This window comes from Pyrus communis, chromosome 5, assembly GCF_963583255.1.
Source record: "Pyrus communis chromosome 5, drPyrComm1.1, whole genome shotgun sequence".
NCBI lineage: Eukaryota > Viridiplantae > Streptophyta > Magnoliopsida > Rosales > Rosaceae > Pyrus > Pyrus communis.
The window spans coordinates 5,834,076-5,854,438 of NC_084807.1; the positions used below are offsets into that span (position 1 = coordinate 5,834,076).

At 37.5% G+C, this 20,363-nt stretch overlaps 3 protein-coding genes and 1 pseudogene across 4 annotated transcripts; 2 read left to right on the forward strand and 2 right to left on the reverse strand.

Annotated features, from left to right (window-relative positions):
• The first annotated feature begins 6,386 nt into the window (after positions 1 to 6,386).
• On the forward strand, positions 6,387 to 6,758 carry LOC137734185 (uncharacterized). The gene has a single exon (XM_068473493.1). It carries the CDS (start codon positions 6,387 to 6,389, stop codon positions 6,756 to 6,758), a length of 372 nt encoding a protein of 123 aa, XP_068329594.1.
• A 2,663-nt stretch (positions 6,759 to 9,421) lies between these two features.
• Positions 9,422 to 10,613, reverse strand: LOC137734186 (pentatricopeptide repeat-containing protein At5g16420, mitochondrial-like; annotated as a pseudogene).
• A 1,503-nt stretch (positions 10,614 to 12,116) lies between these two features.
• On the forward strand, positions 12,117 to 15,083 carry LOC137735114 (uncharacterized). 2 transcript variants are annotated; one of them, XM_068474490.1, is made up of 7 exons: positions 12,117 to 12,290; positions 12,575 to 12,747; positions 12,891 to 12,988; positions 13,420 to 13,534; positions 13,693 to 13,815; positions 14,046 to 14,229; positions 14,440 to 15,083. In XM_068474490.1, the coding sequence occupies exons 1-7, from the start codon at positions 12,162 to 12,164 to the stop codon at positions 14,623 to 14,625; spliced, it is 1,008 nt and encodes a 335-aa protein (XP_068330591.1). In that variant the 5' UTR covers positions 12,117 to 12,161; the 3' UTR covers positions 14,626 to 15,083. The 2 variants fall into 2 exon arrangements, with proteins under 2 accessions (XP_068330591.1, XP_068330592.1); XM_068474491.1 differs by having other exon boundaries at positions 12,119 to 12,290; positions 12,891 to 12,943.
• Positions 15,084 to 17,034: 1,951 nt separating this feature from the next.
• Positions 17,035 to 19,548, reverse strand: LOC137734990 (upstream activation factor subunit spp27-like). Its single transcript, XM_068474336.1, has 2 exons — positions 19,117 to 19,548; positions 17,035 to 17,380 (listed from the first exon to the last, which is right to left on the reverse strand). Exons 1-2 carry the CDS (start codon positions 19,414 to 19,416, stop codon positions 17,255 to 17,257), a joined length of 426 nt encoding a protein of 141 aa, XP_068330437.1. The 5' UTR covers positions 19,417 to 19,548; the 3' UTR covers positions 17,035 to 17,254.
• Between the last annotated feature and the right edge of the window lie 815 nt (positions 19,549 to 20,363).

Below are 20,363 nucleotides of genomic sequence, written 5' to 3' on the forward strand. Positions count from 1 at the left end.
TTATTCCATTCAGTAAAGGACCACTAATATTTGATGACATGTGATTTCTCCAGTATAAGTAGGGGCGATACAGTTCGGTTTGATTCGTTCTGACACTCAAAATATAGTTAAGCTAATTTTTGTGTAACATATTGGATTGATTTTAATTAAAATTACAGGTGAAGCCCACCCAAACAAACCATTGTTATGCTGTTTTGTTAAACCAGTTTAGGCTTTGGAGCCTAAGCAAAGCATTTTATTTTAGGAAAATTTAGTATTTGGTCTCTTGCTACTAATATTTTTTGGCTAAGACATTATTGGTTTTCAGATTTTGCAAGTCCCTAATATTAATGTGTTAATGATTTAGTATATCTCAGTTCGTAATTTTATAAAATGGTGATTTCTTTAAAAACAAGAAAAAGTTATAATGTTGAGCATATGTCAATAATATTTATCTCTACTAATTAATAAAACACTCATTTTTAACCAAAATTCTATGAAAATATCATTTTAAAATAGAACATGAATAAGAAATACGTCACACAACCAAATTTTGCTGTTTTTTTTTAAACCTCACCTACATGTAATCTTAACATATATCTAATTATAAAAAATAAAAAACACATTCTCTATATATCACTCTCTTCCTCTCTCCTTCTATTTCAAAAACAAAAATTTTAAATTTTCTCACATACTCTGTGTGTGCCCATATACTAGTGTTGATTATAAGCATGTCAATAAGACTTTAATGTATATTGTTGCACTTAAATCAAGCAAAATTACCAATTATACCATTACATCACAGCGGGCATTACAGTTGGCAGCCCTCTTCTTATATTTTTTATGTTTAGGAGTAGGTCAACCTGACATTAAACACTTCATTGCAGTTCTTGTTTTACAATTTTGTGAATTCAGACTCTGCGATACAATTTCTATTTTATTGAAGTCCAATTAGTCATATCGAGTATTGGGGCTTTAGTATGAGTGAGTTTGACTGCTTTATATAAGATTTAATTAAATCTAATATTAAATGTGAATAATTTGACTATAAAAAAACAGAAACTACAATGCAGAGTCTGAATTTACAACACTACAACAGAAACTGCAATGTAGTGTCTGATCTGGGGCATAGTTGCAGCATACTCTGATGCCGAGCTTCGCTCAAATCCGAACAAGTGTGACTGCTTCATGAAGAAATCTTCGTTTTCTGATCCAATAATCCTCCAGTAGTTGCAGCTCCTCATCCGCGGACCGCTCGAATCGGGGATGATCTCTCTTTTTGGTATGATGAAGAAACATTGTTATCTTCAATTTTACCATTTTGATTTTTGGCATTTTCTTTTCCCTAATTCTAAAATTAGCAAACATCTTCGTCAGCATTGGAGAACCATGTATCCAAATAGAGCGGAAGCCGAGAAGCGTCTACGCAATGTGACTTCACAATTCTTGCTCATGAGATCCGACAATCTCGATCTCATCAAGAATCTTGTTGATGGCTGGTGTTGCTCCTACTTAAAGAATGGGTAGATCATTGCATAACTTCAGAATTAAACCAAGGTGGAGAAATCCAAGATAGATTCCATGTCTTTGAAATAAAGCTTTAATTTTCAAGTGAAATAAAGTATCTATTTAAAGAATGGATGGATAATTGCCATCATGGAAGACGAGGGATGACATATGATGGAGAAGGAAGAAGATGGTGGGGAGTACTCGGACGGGTTTACTTTTTGTAATTACCCCAAACAATGAACAACGTTATTCCAAAATCCAGATAATTACTCAATACTTTTTATTTTACTTTAAGTTTGGGGAAGGAAATAATTTGTAGAAAAACATGGAGATCCTTGACTCTTAAGGGTTGAGGAGTAAATTGGTGAACTAATTATAAGGGCCTAACTACCATGTGCCTACCTCATTGACCGATACCTAATGAATTAAGTTTGGGGAGGCATATTTTCGTTATGCCTCCAAAGACAGTCTAATTAAATTGACTGCAAGGGTTAAAATAATTGATTCACTATTTCAAAGGAAGAGCGACACACAAAGAGGGCGTGTGGGATCAAATCAACATCGTTAATATGTGAAGCAAGTCTAGCTCGAAATTTTAACTTGTTGGGAGAGGTTAAAGTTAGTTAGCTATGTCACCGTTGATTTTCAAATATCCTTGTCTGAGTTAAATTCATTCAATATTTTTCGACACAACATAAAGATTTTTTTTTTTTTTTTTGGCAAAAGAATGCACTAGTTCGAACTGACCAGACCGGTTAATTTGGCTTCATTAGCTAAAATGGCTAGCCCTAATCATAGGAAAACGAGATTTAAAGTCGCAAATATTAAGATAGGGGCTCTTGGAAGAGAGAAAAATACAATATACAAATACGTCTTCATTTATTTTTATGTATAGAAATACAATATAAAATACAAATGAGTCTGTATTTACTTTTAGAGTAATTATTAGAAAGGGCGTAAGTAGATTATCTTACACTAGTTTTGGATCTTGATGCAGGGACCATGATATTTTCCTTAGATCGGCAGATCCACCATATCATATTTTTTACTTCCATTTGTTGAACTAGCTCCCCAAGGGCTTGCCAATATAGCCGGGGACACCCCCATAGCCACGGCAACCACCATATCCATGGTAAGCGCCATAGTCATGGTTGCCCCCACCTTCATACACAAGATGGTCGGCCCCATACGCAGGAACAGCTGCGACAGCACCCCCAGCTAACATCCCTCCCATTCCCATGCCAGCACTCCATCCACTGTACGTAATAATCATTCATCAGCCATCAAGAAAACAAAAATAATAATCTACTTTAATGTCATTTTAATTGGTTCTTCATATGTGATGATCAGTAGCTGGAATAAAATTAAGAACATCACTTGATAAATGTCAATGCGAAATGAGAAAATATATTTTCAAAAGGAAATTGTTATTGGCTTACACTTCAAAATTTTTATTGTGCACTCCATGTTTAATGATATTTCGAGAAAAAAAATATTTTTGTGAAGTGTACAATGAGATTTTTGGAATGTCAATAACAGTTTCATTTTTAAAATTTTATATATATATATCTATGTATTTTCTTCTGTTTCATCATTTGGTGACTAATTATTATCATGCTAACTTACAAATTTATTCTCCTTAACATTTCTTTTATTGCTCTTCTTTGTCTCTTCCATTGAAAAGAAGGGAAAAAGAATGGGATTGCCATCCTTCAATAAAATTATAATTTAGTCTTTCGATTAATTACCCATGAATATTATTGGCCTATAATTTCGTAGTACCTAAGCATACAATTCAGAATAATTATAAACCAGAAACTGGTAAAGTTACAAAATAGATTAGGGACGATTGTGATGTGATTCGATTGCAAGCAGAATGATAAGACGCTGATTTACCTGGATAACCAGTTGGTGGATAGGAGGTTGGTGGATGTCCCACGTAAGAAGGATAGGCAGGTGGAGGATACCCGCCAGAAGAAGGGTATGCATGATGTGCTTGCGGGGGATATCCATATCCATACACACCACCATATGAAAATAGTGCTTTCTCAGTTGTCTAATGTTTCTCGTCCTTTCCACCTCCCATCTTATCAAGTACGAAAGATTGATACCTAGCTGCATATCATTATTCAAAATGACCATCTACTTAAGTCATGATTTTACTTAATTCATCATACATGATTGCAATATACATGCTCAGCTTTAAATAATAAAAGATATTACCGAGCTGGGGGACCAATCTTCAAAACCCTAGACAAAGAAAATTCTTTCCAATTAAGCAGGACGTAAATCTCTAAACATTTGTGTGCATTTATTACAAGCTTATATATCTCACGAGCTTATGTAACTAACCAGCTATTAAGCTACAAAAAAAATATGAAATCCATGTTCATATATAAAGCATATATATTGTTGGACCAAAAAATAAAATTAAAATAAAGCATATATGTTAATGCAGAAACAGAAGACAATAACTAGAGATTACAGAGATAGAGATGGCTCACAAACAGTAGCGTTGGGACACTTTAGTTTGCCCTCAACAGTACGCAAGCTAACGCCTGTGTGAAACTTGAAGAAATGAAGTACGTATATTATGGATGATAAAGTAAACAAGCATATATTCTTTTGAATTTGATCCCAGTGAATATAATACAATGATAGATTCCTTAAAGTTGACGCACCGCATTACTTCAAGCTTTATTTTATGCCCTATACAGTAAAAATACCACTAATAATGACATGTGATTTCTCTAGTATAAGTAGGGGGACAGAATGTGATTTCTCTTAGTATAAGTAGGGGCGATACAGTCCGGTTGAATCGCTTTGATTTTAACTAGAATACAGGTGAAGACAACCCAAACAAACCATTGTTATGCGGTTTGGTTAAAACCGTTTAGGCTTTCGAGCCCAAGCTTAATGCTTTGTATTTTATTTTAGGAAAAATTATTATTCGGTCTCTAACTACTCTGTTCATTTTTTTACAAGACCTTATTGGTTTTCAGGTTTTGCAAGTTCCTAATATTGAGGTGTTAATGAATTTAGTACTTCTCAATTACATAATTTAAAAAAAAATAAAAATGAAAATTAGTATTTGATTTAGAATTTTAATCCTCACACCTTCATCAATCTGCTAATTAATTTTCAACTTAAAACATTTCCAAAATACAAAAAAACAAACCAAAAAAAAAAAAGTTTGTGTTGCAGTCATATTTAGAATAGGAATGTAATTGTGCAAATCCTAGTAGATATAGGAATGTATCTTATATTCCTATTAGAAGTTGATTACCTATTAAGAGTTGTAATCCTAAAAAGGTAAGGTTTTTGCATATCCTACTACTATAAATAAAGGTACGATTGGGGTGATACACACACACTTCACAATTAAATCACTATCTCTTCTCTCTCAATACTGTTGGCCCATTCTCTCTCTCTCTAATCCCTTAGATTAGTTTAATTAAATAGGTCTACAACACGTTATCAGCACGCTCTTGCCAGAAGCTGAGGAATTAACGGATCGTAGTATGAGTCTATCTTCCACAAAATTCAAAGGTTCTTCTTTGTTTTCTGCCAATTAGGTATGCTTGAAATAAAGGAAGATATTTGAAACGTTGAAGCATGAAAACATTCCCCATGATACATGAACCACTATATGTTTATATTTTCCTTACGATATATAAATTGTATCTGTTTCATATATTTGTCAATATATATATATATATATATATATATATATATATATATTTGTTTCATGCATTACGCAACTAAATTGCTTTGTGGAATTTGTGAGTCAAAGCATATAAATTAATTAAAAGCAATTTAGAGTTTTTCAAACCCTAGGGATTTCAAAAAAAAAAAAAAAAAAAAAAGGGAAAGAAAATTTGGCATGCTGCGACACCACCACCGTCGGCAACATCATGCACTGTCGCTGGCCTGAAGCCCAGCTGCATGGACCACCGCAGCAACCCTTTGGTCTTCTTGCTCTTGCACGCGACAACCAGGCTTCGGCCTAGGATCAGTTTCGACGGGCCTGAAGCCCCAAGCCCACCAGCAGCTTTGCCTGACTTGCTAGCAAGCCTTTGTGCTTGCTGGGCTTTAATCTTGCCTCGACTGGCAACCAAACAGCCAGCCCAATAGACTGGGTTTCTTCCCCCTGACCAAAAGACCAGGCTCCAACTTTGGCTGGGCCTTATGTGTGATAACCCACAAGCCAGCTTCGGCTGGGCTTGTCTCTGTGCGCCCCTTTGGCCCAATACCAGCAGCGTTGGCTACTGGGCTTGCCTAATTCCCTTGGCTCGTGGCCTGCAGCCACCTGTGGACTCTTTTTTGCAACCAACCCGAGCCCAAACCTTTTTTGGGCTATATATTTTTTCGACCCAATGCTATTATTTAGCATTTTAAATAATTTTAACCCAAGTGTTTTTATTATTTTTGTTTCCACAATTGACCTTGTTTGGTCGTGATCTAGCGCAGTCCATTAATCTGATAATGAATCCAAAATTATTGACTTAAAAATCACTTTTGGACATTAACGATTCAATAATTTATTTTTATACTTTAACCGTTGACATACTTTCGTAGTAACAAAACTCTCACACTTGAGTTCCCGAAGAAACTCAAATCCATGACACTTAAATTAGCATATTGCATTATGTGTTTCTTGCAGTAACCTTTCCTTTATGAACTAATCGTTCATAAAACTAAATTGAACTTGTAGTTTCATATTTAGTGCCTGTGAAACCCGAAGTTTTCATTCAAAACATACCACATGAAACCTGTTGTTTTCATGCATAAACTAAACCAATGCATGTCTATAGAACCCCAAATATTCTACGATATATGTCTATAGATTACCATATGACTAATCATGTTTTTTTTTTTGTACCCTCTGTTTTAGGGACATGTCGAACTTGAACAAGCTCGATTTCACCGATTTGGAAGTATTTGGAAGAAACTACCTGAAGTGGGTTCAAGACGTGAAGCTCCATCTTACTACAAAGGGTATTAGAGCCACCATCAAGGCATCTACCTACGACAAACTTGTCGACGAAGCTAAGAAAGCTAATGCAATGATCTTCATTCAAAGATACATCCATGATGCACTACAGACCGATTACCTCGTTGAGGAGGACCCACGCACCCTCTGGCTTGCTCTGGTCGACCGTTTTGATCACCAGAAAGACATCTACTTGCCTGAAGCAAGACACAACTGGCAACATCTTCGCTTTCAAGACTTTAAATCTGTGAATGAATACAATTCTGAAGTTTGTTAAATCTGATCGCTGCTGAAATTCTGCAAAGTTGAACTAACCGAATCAAATCTCATGGAGAATACTTATTCCACCTTCCATGCCACCAATATTGTCCTTCTAGCAGCCATAAACCCACCTAAGGGAGGAAATATAACCCAGCATCGTCCACCCCTTGCCTCTAAGGCCCCATGCTTCAAGAACAAAGGAAAAGCTCCCGTGCAATCAACTTCCACTGAAATGGACACGTGATATCGATGTGGATCAAAGGATCATTGGTCACGCGTATGTCGAGCTACCTCTAAGGCTATTGCCAAGTATCATTCTCATCGTGAGTCTAAGTTACATGTGGAACATCCAGAAGATGCTACTACATCAATGGAGATATCGAATTTTCAAGAGGCATCAGCTCCTATGGATGAATAAATTAGACATGTTTTTAGGGTGTTTACCCCTAGTATGGAGATATCGGATTTTCAAGAGGCATCAGCTCCTATGGATGAATAAATTATACATGTTTTTAGAGTGTTTACCCCTAGTGGCCGAACCCACTAGGAGTGGTCGGCCCCTCTCCCCTATTTTTTTAGGTTTATGGTTTAATTTTGAACAATTTTTCTAAGTCTTTGAAATAATTTGTTTGGTTTTGTTTTGTTTTGAATTATGGATTGTTATTTGATGGATATTATTTCTCGAATTGCTTAATTGAATGAATGGAATTATATTTATGCATGTGACCAATTCAATCAATTTATTTATAGGTAAGTCTAGTAGGGAAGTTAGTGTATAGCTGATAGTGCTACCACGCACACCATCTTGCGTGACCGACACTATTTTACTAACTTAATACCCAAGAAAGCTCATATGACAACTCTCTCAGGCCCATCCAACTTGATTGAAGGATACAGAAAGGCTCGTATCATGTTGTCCAATGGTACAATCTTAACTAATAAGGAAGCACTATGTTCTCCACGTTCCGGAAGAACGTTGCTGAGTTTTAGAGATATTCGAGATAATCAATATCATATTGAAACCATTGAAGACAATGGTTCTAAGTTTCTTTGTATCACTTCTTACGAATATAGCCAGAAGCGTATTCACGAGAAGTTGGAATGTTTCCCAAGTGAGTTGTACGTCACAACCATTCGAGGCATAGAAGCCCATCATGTGGCTAACCCTATGCCTAAGTTCCAGAACACTTTGTTGATTTGGCATGATCGTTTGGGACATCCTCAATGTGACATGATACGCCGTATCCTCAAATCATCACATGGGCGTCAGTTACCTCCCTATGTTGGATTCCCGCCATGCAAAGCGTGTTTTTTAGGGAAGTTCAATACTCAACCGTCGATTACAAAGATCATTTACAACCCCCTTAAGTTTCTTTAGAGGATTCAAGGGGAAATTTGTGGACCTAGCCAACCAACATGCAGACCATTTAGATACTTTATAGTGTTGGTTTATGCATCGACACGATGGTTACATGTTTGCCTGTTGTCCACAAGCAACACTGCATTTGCTAAACTCTTAGCACAAATTATTAAGCTAAGGGTTCATCATCCTAATTATCCGATCAAGTCAATTCAATTGGATAACATTGGAGAGTTTACATCACATACTTTTGACAATTATTGCATGCCAGTAGGGATTGATGTGGAACATCTTGTACCCTATATTCACATCCAAAATGGCCTGCCAGAAGCTTTGATAAAAAGCCTTCAATTGATATCTCGGACTTTGGTTATAAGAACCAAACTGTCAGTATCTGCATGGGGCTATGTAATATTGCACATAGCTATGTTGATCCACCTGAGGCCCACCGTTACCCAACCACATTGACCGTTATAGTTGGTTACTAGATACGGGTGTTTAGGTGCACCGCTTATGTGCCAATAGCACCGCCATTACGTACCAAAATGGTTCCTCAAAGAAAAATGGGAATCTATGTCGATTATGATTCGCCATCAATTGTTCGATATTTAGAACCCTTGACAGGATATCTCTTTACCGCGCGTTTTATGGATTGTCACTTTGATGAGACAGTCTTCCCGTCCTTAGGGGGAGATGAGCATGCTAACGTTCCTGGAGAACGCCGTGAATTACCTTGGTAGGCTCCCACTATGTCTTATTTAGATCCCTGCACTGCCCAGCCTGAAACTGAGGTGCGACGAATTATAGATCTTCAAAGCATTGCTCAGAGCATGCCAGATGCTTTTAATGATTTAGCTAAGGTGACAAGATCACATATACCTGTTGTAAACGCACATGTAAGGATAGATGTACCTCGCATACGTCAACAACCCGCTTGGGAAGGCTGGACCGTCCCCGAAGGTAGGGGCTGCACCTTCCACGCGGCCCGGTACATTGGCAGCTAGCCAATAATCATCGCTAACTTATCCGTTCCAACGCATGAGGTTATTCTAGATTACAACAATGTCTTAGATGAGACAACCTGGTTTCCTGAGAACCGTGAGATTTCGAGCCACTACGCAGTATTGGATAAGGTTAGGAATTGGAATGAGATGATCGTTAACGATGCATTTACGTAAACAGTAGTTACTGACATCATCTTAGCAATGACATTGAACCACATTCTGTTGATGAATGCCAACATAGAACAGATTGGTCAAACTAGAAACAAGCAATCCAGGTCGAACTTAATTCGCTTACGAAATGTAAAGTGTTTGGACCTATTTCCTATGCCACCACCAGAGAGTGCTTGAGATTGCATTATCCTGGCTGCAATTCTTCTTTAAAAGCTCCTTCCACAATTCAGAACCATCCTCCACCTTCCCTTCGCGACACAAACCATCAATCACCGTACAGAAAAGCGTCGAGCTTGGTATATACCCTTTCTCATATCATTAAGCAAATTAACCGCTTCGCCCAAATTTTGCCCTTACAATAAGCTTTAACCATAACCCCATAAGTGACCTCATTTGCTCCAACCTTATTTTCCTCCATATCATCCATGACCTTAACGGCATCAACCAACTTCCCTTGCTTAACAAACCCATCCATCAAAACTGTATAAGTAGTCGCATCCGGATACCATCCTCCATCCAAAATCTGCCCAAAAACCCTCTTGGCGCCAACCATATCACCCCGCAAAACATACCCGCCGATAATCGTGGTATAAGTCACCACATTCCGGACAAACCCCATTGCAGGCATTTCGTCGAGCACCTTGAGTGCAGTCTCCACATCATTCTTTTTACGGAGCGCTTTGATCAGTATATTACAAGTGGACAAATTGAGCCTAACCCCAAATCTCTGCCCACAATTTTTTAACACAAAGTGAACCAAAGCGTACTCATTATTCTGAACCAGAGCGTTCAACAATGCGTTCAGGGCCTTCGTAGAACGCTGAACTCCGAATTTGGCACCTCGAAAAAGGCTTTGAAGGCGAGTTTAAGGAGACCCAAGACGCCGAAATTGCGAATGAGGGTGATGAAAATGTCTTCGGAGCATTGGATTTGGGAGTTTTTGAGGTCGGAGAGGAGGGGGTCGATCATGGGGTGGAAAGCGCGGGAACGGGAGAGGCGGTTGAGGATGGCGTGGTAAGTGTGGTAGTTGTGTGAGAATCCGAGGTGGAATTTGGAGGCGTGGTGGAAGATTTGGAGGGCGAGGTCGAGGTTGGGTTGGTGCACGATAAGGGGGATGAAGCGCTTTGGGTAGAGGCGTCGGGGCCAGGGTTGGATTGGAGGGTTCACGGTGTAGGAGTGGAGGAAATCGACGATGGGGGTTGGGTGGAGATGGAGGCGGAGGAGGAGTAGGAGACGGTGGTAATAGAGTGCAGGAGAGGCGAGGGTTTGGTTGAGATTTTCAGACGCAGCATGTTGAAGAGTTGAAGACAGTGGCATCGGCAAACGGCCTCCACATTTGAACATTATATGACCGTTGCGTCAAATTTTAGGAATGGGGATTCACGTTCATTGATCATACATCATGCAGTTAATTTTCGTCAAAGTATTGTTTATATTTAGTTTTAAATAAAAAAATTATAATATTTCTGATCGTACGATGAATGGACGTGATTGGAGAATCCTCATTCAAATTTTACGACCCAAGTTTTAGGTCATGACCAGGAGAGATGTTTACAAGCCGGTACTTCAAGTAATCAGTGAACGTTCATAGAAATTTTTTTTAAACTGGGGCATATCCATGTCCTCCACTTAAAGCAAGTCTAGTTGAAAGGGCAAGGCTAGGATAAAAGCTTTATTCCTCTCAAAATGTCATTTTTTATGAAATATAGGCCTCTCAAAATTTTGTTTCTTGAGACGCTTAAGGTTAAAAAGTGTTTAATGACTGGTTTTTATCGGTTATCAGTTTCTTTCTAAGTTGACCTTTTACGACTTAGGGCTAAAATGGCCCCTTGAAGAAGCAAGGCTAAACTGGCCCTTTGAAAAGCCATGGCTATTTTAGCCTAGGCTAGATATATTTCGTTAGAAATTAAATTTTGTCATCTCAAGCGAAAAAATAATTTTCCCTAAACTAATTTGCGTGCATTGGATGTACTCTTATTGTAACTCACGGCTCGGCTACTACAAAAACACGGATTAAAAAAGACACGCCACCCTTTTCTTTTAGAAAATTGGCCCTTGAAAGATAAGTTACGAATCCTTTTTGCTGAAATAGAAAAAACAACGTGACCACGCAGAATTTAATATGTGAAATGTCTTAAATGTATTTGTATATATCACATAAAATAACATATCGCATAAAACAATAGGATTGATAATAAGAATTTTTCATCTTAAAAATAAACTTGAAAGGAAAGTTGTTGATCATGTACTTTTGTTACTACCTACGACCGCCTCCCACCACCATCAACCCCGCCACCATGACCACCACCTATTGCAACCATCATCATTATAACTATTACTGTTGTCATCTTAAAATTTAGATTACAAAAACACTATTACGAAACCCGAATGTTTTATTCAATTATAGATATTGATAACATGCACGTTTTCAATGTTCTCTCTTAAAAATCATTCTCGAATTAGATTACTAAACTCATTCTCTGAAATAATATTTATCGTCTCGCTTTGCAAAATAATTCTTCAAAAGTTGGATTGTTAAACGTTACCGTAAGAGCCCTAAATTCCTACAAAGTCTTTAAGAGGAGAAATGGTTTCTCCTTGGGTACACCTCTTTATTATTGTTGAGATTACAATATGAGACATTTAATATTCGACTTTCCTAAATGACAAGTTTAAAAATAAATTATCGTTGATGTCCAACCAGATATCATACTAGCAAAAGAGTAAAAGAAGCCTATTGGAGCTAGAGGATTGCAGTAGGCCACGTGTCCTTGAACCTAACCTCAACCGTCGAACTTGCAAAGAATGCCAGTGGAGTGTGCCTTTGCTACAAACTACAAAATGCCAACCCCAACATCACCTTTCCCTTTGTTCTGGTCTGGGTATGGGAATGGCTATGCTTTTATCCCCTTTAAAGCCACTGGCCTTCTCCACCTCTGCATTCTCTCAGGACACATCATCGTCTTCGTCTTCGTCTTCGTCTTCGTCATACCGACCTGCTGTTCTTCTTCCAGTTAAGTTCATAATTTCTCTCTTTTCCTCATCTGGAGTTTTCACTTACTATAAAAATATGCAATAACATTTCCTTTTTGACAAGGCAGCGATATTTTAAACTATTTTAATTTACGGGGAGCGATATTTTAAACTATAAAAATCCGAACTCCATGGCAGCCGCACTGCCATAACTAACTGATCTAACCAATATCTCCAAATTTGCACCAACATTTTACGCACACACTTTGGATGATGGCATTTTGTACAAAGCTTAATTCGTGTTGTGTGGTTGTCTGGTTTCAGGGTTTGGGGAACAATTCAGCTGACTACCAGAAGTTGGAGCTGACTCTGAGAGGGTATGGAGTGAGCACAGTGGTTGCTAAGGTGTCAAGAATTGATTGGCTGAGGAATGCCGCCGGCTTGGTTGACCCCAATTACTGGCGAGGAACTCTCAGTCCCCGGCCTGTACTCGACTGGTATGTCGACTCACTCTCCAGTAATTGTTAACGTCTGTTTCCTTATGTGTAAACCTTTGGAAGTTGACTCACATTATAAATATATAATAGGTTAGATTACTGGATTGAATTCGAACTAACAACGAATGAGGTTGCGTTGGCAGGTATTTAAAGAGGGTGGACGAGGCGGTACAAGAGGCCAAGGAGCTGTCACAAGGTCTTGCTCAACTCTGTCTTACTGCTATGCAATACATGTTATTATGTACGTCTTCCTGTTTACTTCTTCTGAATCCAGAAGACTTATATTCACCGTGAATCTCGATAAAGCTAAAACTAACGCTTCCTTGAGGGTTGTTGAGATGAATTTGAGATAAAGGTCTGTATCGAATCATTTGTTACATGCTGCCTTGTCCTATCTTAGATGGTACTAAAAGATAAATTGATTTCATCTCTGTCAACCTCTTAGCGTGCTGCTAGATCTTAAATCGCGTTGTTTGATTTTAGAATTCTCATGCTTTAGGAGCTTTTGAATTAAATGGAAATTTATATCAAGCTTTTCTACGCCAGAAGGCATCCAGTACCGCCCCATGAAGCAACCATTAAGCTATGCCAGAAGAACTTTACTTAATTTGACTGGATACTCGAGTTCTCCAGCAAGTACACTAGTATAATTGTTTGTTTCATTTGTTGTAGGTGGGACTTTATCCCTCGTTGGACACTCAGCAGGAGGATGGCTTGCGCGTCTTTACATGGAAGAATTCGGGTTTTCAGAGATTTCGTTATTATTGACCCTTGGAACCCCCCACCAGTATGTTATCAAACTCTTATCTTAATAATTTCTTGCTGATGACTGCATATGTAAAGTTAAGGTTTATTTGGCGATGACATCCTTAGGCGCTTCTGTTATTCCATCTGTATAATCTTACTTCAAATTTCATCATAACCACGACCTATCTGTTGTTTCAGGCCACCACCAAAAGGCGTGTCGGGGGTCATTGATCAAACGAGGGGTCTCCTGGATTATGTTAATAATCATTGCTCGAAAGCTGTTTACACTCCCGAACTGAAATATGTATGTATCGCAGGGAGGTAAAATCATAATTTGATTCTGATTTTGGTCCTAGTTCAGATTGCTTCTCTTATTATCTGAATGAATTTACTTTACGTAACCTTTTTTTGTTGGGGGACAAATTAAAAGGTGTGAAATGACGCGTACCTATTTGTGTCACTGTTATCGATTTTGACCTTCTATGCAATAGTAGTTGCTTGAATGAAAAATCCTCAAAATATATATGAGACATGTATATGTAAAACTGCAGGTATATTCAAGGTGTTCGTTTATTTGGCAACTCAAACGAAACCATTGATTCTGCCCTCCCGATAGAGGGTGTAGAACCCTCATCAGATGTTGCTCTCATAAATGATGCGACTGTGAGCACTCCAACATCAACCACAACCACCACCACCTTGCGTGCGCGCTTTGTCGGGCAAGGGTACAAGCAGGTAAAACTCCCCATTGTCTCAGCAGTTTAAACGGTCACTTCCAATCAAATTAAAATTATGAATATCAACCGAAGTACAGAATACAGTTTGCATTGATATTTTATGATAGTTATGTTTCTTGGTGTTATGTCCTCTGACATTTCTTGTAAGCCGATCGAGCATCAAAGTTGCAGGCTGAATGCCGATAATGAGACTACCGTTTGGTTTCAGGTATGTGGGCAGGCAGATGTTTGGGGAGACGGGGTTGTACCAGAAGCATCAGCCCATCTGGAGGGTGCCCTCAACATTAGCTTCGACGGTGTTTACCACTCACCAGTTGGTTCAGATGATATGTTGAGACCATGGTACGGGTCTCCTGCCATCGTAGAGCAATGGATAACTCATCTCCTTAACTAACGATTTCTGAGGTACATTCATGAAAAAACAATTTATAACTGGAAACTTTTTAAGAATATATTGAGCAGTCTCCTTGCTATCTGTTTACTGTAATTCCTGTTTACTTGCCACTCCTTGGCGTTGCTCTGGTAATGATTCATGTAAAAACGGAGAGAGAGTAGAGGGAGGTTGAGAGAGCGGCGTCGACGGTGGCAAACATCCTTCTTCCTTGTTGTTGGCTTCCTCATCAGTCATCACTCTCCATTCATTTTTGAGAAGGAAACAACACCAACAAGGGAATGAGATATCAGAATTTTCGCTTTAGTAATTTAGTAAATTCGATGGTATGAAATGAAATTTCAAGTGATTACAAATCTGTAATATTTTACGAAATATTTTAGAGGTCGTATGAATTATAATGGATTTTAAAAGAAATAACGATGTCAAACATGTGGAATAAAAGTATTAGTTGGGTAATACATTATTGTTTATTAATTAAAATACTAAGTGGCACAACCTGATTGGACAACAAAAAAAGCGAGTCTGTCACATGGGAAATGGAGAAAGAAAGTCATTTTCTCTTTCTTCTTAGTTGGAACAAGGTCCAAAAAACAGCATAGTTTTGCTCCTATTAGCTAAAATTAGACCTTTCTTCGTTCAAAACTTCTCATAAAGAATACAAGCAAAGCCGTTGTAGTCTTCTCTCCTCCACCACCGCCCGACAATTGGGCGTCCATCACATGAAAAATGGAGAAAGAAAGTCATTTTCTCTTTCTTCTTTGTTGGAACAACCGAACAAGGTTCAAAAAACAGCAGAGCTTTGCTCCTATCAGCTAAAATGAGACTTTTCTTCTTTGTTCAAAACTTCTCTTGAAGAATATATGCACAGTCATTGTGGTCTTTTCTCCTCCACCATCGCTTGACCGTTGGGCGGTCCTCAAAGGTCCATGAATAGATCTTCTCCTGCCTCCATAACCACAGCCTCCACTCACCCCCTAGCCACCTCATATTCTCTCTCTCTCTCTCTCTCTCTCTCTCTCTCTCTCTCTCTCTCTCTCTCTCTCTCTCTCTCGCCATTATTTTTTTATTTATTGATATTTAGTTTGGATCGTCAGTCATTTAGTATTACGGTATAGTGATATCCTTCTTCACTTATAAGTGATAAGTCTTAGATTTGATTAATGCTAAAGAAGAATTTAAATCACATCATTGCTAACTCATTGTAAGGTGAAACTCTTCTTCTTCCCTGTAAATAATATCATATGTTAAAAAAATTTTAAAAAATTGGGCCATCACCAACTGACGAAATCGACGAAGGGTCTTTGCTGGTGAAGTTCGCAAGGCAGTAGGCCAAGAGCGGAGAAACGGATCTGGGGGAGGGAGCACTGAAGGTGGAAGGGATTATCGTAAACAAATTTAGCTTTATTTTGGAAAGAAATATTTGATTCCAAACAGAGCCGTCTTCTCAGAGTCCAAATACCATCTTTATCTAGGCAATTCAATTCCGAATGGTTTAGGAATTCGATTACTAATATTCGGGAGACCCACCCATTTTGAAAGACTTTTTATATTAGCACTTCACATAATGTTGAATGCATTCATATTAAAATTTAATATTAAATAACTTATTTACTCCATTATGCAATGATAATTTTGACCTTATTAGGTTTTAAAAAATATAAAAAATTTCTATCACTTTTAGCGTATTATTTCTCTTCTTCAACTATTAAAACCTCTCTCACCCTCCATTGTTAAACGAAACTCTAACCAATGAAACTACAGACATGTTGATTTAGAAAAATTATTTTTGACAAATAAAACACGAAGTCGATGTTCCGGAAGCTTCACATGAGATAAGACTTCATATTTTTCATTCTCTTAGTGATTTCGACAACATCAATAGCTATTTAATCTTGCTTTTGCTACATTATTTAAACTTCTATGTTTATATTCATCTTTTAGGGATTACAAGGATTACGTGAAAAATTAAACACCTAAATTACCACCAAATATTAAAAACATACGACATGGGTTTTAATGGCGGAATTCAAAACAAACCCATATATGATTTAAATCCCAGGCGGTATTGTTGTCAAATTCCAGTCTGCATTTTTGGAAAAGTTTAAATGAATCTAAACATTTTTCAAATCATTCATATTGAAATCATTTGGCAAAACTAAAAATTCAAATGTTTAGATTCAATCCCTGAAAATTACAAATGAGTGTTATAAGATTTGAGAAATGTGGGATGTATGTAGAAAATATAAGTTGTATATTGAGAAAGTGGGATGTGGAGTGTATTAAGATAATTTTTAAGTGAAAAAGCAAATATGAGATGCATTAAGTATGTAAGATTTATTCAATAATTTATAAGGTGTTAAAATAATAAGCCTTTTCTAATTCCCCAAATGTTAACAAGCGCTGGAATGCTTTGAGAGGCGTGCAATTCCGTTTCTTTCCTCTTATCCCGTTTGGAAAACACGCCATTAAATTTAAAACGGAACATGTTCTCCTACGTGCCTTCTATACATCCAAAAGGCAGACCAGCTAATTTCAATTACGAAAGCCCTTCCCTTCCTACATAATAAGGTCACAAACGAAAGTTGGTGAACATAAAACCACATCAAATCAAAGCAACACGAATGGACATTCATTCAGCCTTCACAAAGTGGCGCGAAAGCAGCTTCCCAATTTCCAGAAAGCCCACTTTTTCTCTCCCTTCAAAAATCCCCTTTAGCTTGTCATCACAGTAAATCTCCCTCTTGTTGGCAGGATTCTGCAGGCACAAAAGCAGACGTATTTGAGTACTATTACTCAACTCAACTTCACATCTCAATTGTACAAAATTCATATGAAAACAAGCATTCCATAAACATATTAGGATCCACACCCCCGTTGCACTTTCCTAAACTACCGTAGAATTAAGTAGCAGTCACAAATTTGGTGTACAAAAGCATAAGGTTTCAATATGTGACAATTTCCCAGACCATCTAGTTTGATACACAAACCCAACCCACAGAGAAATTCCAAGTACTAAGGCCACAAGGCCACACAGTCTTGTGCCATCTGCATCTAGGTGCTCACGTCAAAAGAAACAAGCAACAATGTAAGTCGAAAACATAACACTTAAAAAGTCTTCCAACCCCTTCGGTAATTGCCAAGGCTTACATTGTTGCATGTTTCTTCGTATTGGCTATACTAATTGACATGTAGCATTGTCTCAATACACAGACTAGAGATTAGGTCTTCAATCATTACTTATATAAAAACATTTCAAGACCAATGGAAGCAAGTATGGCATTACTTATGACTGCAAACACTTGTTTAGACAAGACACAGAAGATCTTGGGGGCCAGAAGTTTATATAGCATAACTTTCTTCATCTGCCCAAAGAAATACTTATGTCGATAAAAGAAGACCTTGCATAACATCTCTTAGCTGTAATAGCTACTCACTAGCCATCCTAGTTAGAAACTATAAATCATGATCCATAATTACATTACAAAGCTATATTATAGCATCCCTGCAACTTTTTGGGAAACTACGGAATTACAATCAGCAGAGACATCTCAAAGTATTAAAGTAAGCATGAATCTACATCTCAACACTGAAGCCAAATGCATTCTGAATAAGATTGTGATGCCAGGCCGATGAAAAATGCTAAACACAAAATGGAATCCAAGCAACAAATGAGAACCAAGAATTATCCCAATTGCACATCAAAATTAAGGATCATGGACCAATATTATGTCAACATATGCTTAAAATCGTGTAAATTTGACGCCTGAACATGATGACCATACACATAAGATGCATGCATCAGATGCCAAGGAAGGTGAGACCACACAAGTAGGACAGTTAATACAAAAATCACAAACTGGGGATATTTAGTACTTCATCTGACTCTTGGAACATTGGATACCCAATTCACACCAACCACATCCAAATGCAACCACTAGATATTACCACATGGCCATCAAATAGAAGTAAAAACAGAAATGCAGAGCAGCATCTCTTGGGGTTTAATTGACTTCGGGGGGGGGGGGTTGGGGGGTGAGGGAAAGAAGCTCATATTCGAATCTTCAAAACCTGACTAACGACGCGTTGTTTAAACTCCACATTCGGCCAAGTAAAATCTTAGGATACAACAAATATATTTCGTTCTTAGAAAAAACAACAAACCTAGAGAATGATCATCCAAAAGTGCCTAGATATCTCATTTTCTGCACCCCACTACAGCTAGTTCTTATTTTACTATTCTTTTTTTAATTTTTTTTGGGGATTTAGGGCTTAGGGTTTAGGGTTTTAGAGCTTTGAGACTTTTTTTCCCAGCTAAAATCTTCTAATTTACAAAGTAAATTTAAGCAAAACCCACATAAATAAAACAAAAAACAAAGCATCTTATTAGAACCCATCACAGAAAAATCCCCAAAACAAAAAAAGATCAAACAGTTAGAAGATATTTATAAATATATGGACAAAATACAGTGTGGAGCCGAGAGAGACGAGGACCTGCAGATTGTGGAGCTTGATGTGGGCCCAGATCTGCTTGACAGCTTCGGCGCGGGAGGACTCCTTGACGCCGAGGAAGCTACCCAGAGCTGGAGAGATCGGAGTCGGCTTCATAATCCCGAGGGTGGCTTTGGGCTTGGTCGAATCACCTGCTTCCTTGGGCTTAGCCTTCGCCTTTGGCTTCGGAACAGCACTGGTGGCGGCCTTCGAGGAAAAGAGAGCAGCTCCGCCGGTGGAACTGGAGGATCTGGTCGCCGCCATGATAGCCCTGGAAACCCTAATCAAACTCGAAGACGCCATTGCTCTCTCTCTCTCTCTCTCTCACACAAGTGACAGCGACACCCTTTGATCTCTGTGCCCTAATTACTCAGAAGACCCACTTTTTGCCTATTTTCAAACGCTTCTTCTCTCCCTCGCTTCCTCCATACCATAAAAGCCTTCTGTTTTATTTTATCAGAGTATAAGGGAAGGGATTTTATTTTTAACAAATAATATTATTTACGTTAAAAGAAAATGTAGGTTTAACTTTATAATGAATTAGTAATAATATGGTTCAAATTTGTTTTTGATAAAAATTGAGGCTAAGATTTTTTATTTACAAATGAAAAGGAATATCGATAAACCATAGCGCTAAGTGGCAACAAATATGGGGATAGGTTGTGGGATCTACACACATTAAACTTCTTTATTTCATAAATTATTTTTGCAAAATATTAGTCAAATTAAAAATATTTGAGGCATCTAATTGAGTTTAAAGAAATCGACAAGTACTATCTTCTAAGAAACATTAAAAACGATTTGTATTATTAAAGTTTGATATAGAATGAGTTGCAACCAATTTCTATTTTTTTGAAGAAAAAAAAAAACGAATGTCATGCTAGTTGGTATCTATGTTTAAAATTTATTCGATAAGGTCAATATTTTTATAAAAATATCCAAAAAAACCAAAGAAAAATATGAAAATGGGGAGTGAAGTCTAAACTTCACCACATATCAGAGAAACTAGGTTTGGTCTAAAATTGATAGATATTGTTGATATTTCTGGCACATCTGTTAAATATTAGATAAATTATTATATTTCGTTCAAACCAATATTTGACAATTCCTAAACTTTTATTTTAAATTTCCATCATTTTTATAGAAAGCAACTGATATCGATGTCGATATTTGATATATTTATTAATATTTTCACAAATTTGCATGTCGATATTTAAATTCGTACCAATATTTTAAACATTGATTGGAAT

What these genes read in the sequence shown, in the direction of transcription:
- LOC137735114 (XM_068474490.1), top strand. Translation starts at nt 12,162, where the DNA reads ATGGGAATGGCTATGCTTTTATCCCCTTTAAAGCCACTGGCCTTCTCC. An exon ending in GACCTGCTGTTCTTCTTCCA is followed by an intron (nt 12,291 to 12,574) that starts GTTAAGTTCATA and finishes GTCTGGTTTCAG; the next exon opens with GGTTTGGGGAACAATTCAGC. An exon ending in TCGGGCAAGGGTACAAGCAG is followed by an intron (nt 14,230 to 14,439) that starts GTAAAACTCCCC and finishes GTTTGGTTTCAG; the next exon opens with GTATGTGGGCAGGCAGATGT.
- LOC137734185 (XM_068473493.1), top strand. Translation starts at nt 6,387, where the DNA reads ATGTCGAACTTGAACAAGCTCGATTTCACCGATTTGGAAGTATTTGGA.
- LOC137734990 (XM_068474336.1), bottom strand. Translation starts at nt 19,416, where the DNA reads ATGGCGTCTTCGAGTTTGATTAGGGTTTCCAGGGCTATCATGGCGGCG. An exon ending in TCAAGCTCCACAATCTGCAG is followed by an intron (nt 17,381 to 19,116) that starts GTCCTCGTCTCT and finishes TTGTGCCTGCAG; the next exon opens with AATCCTGCCAACAAGAGGGA.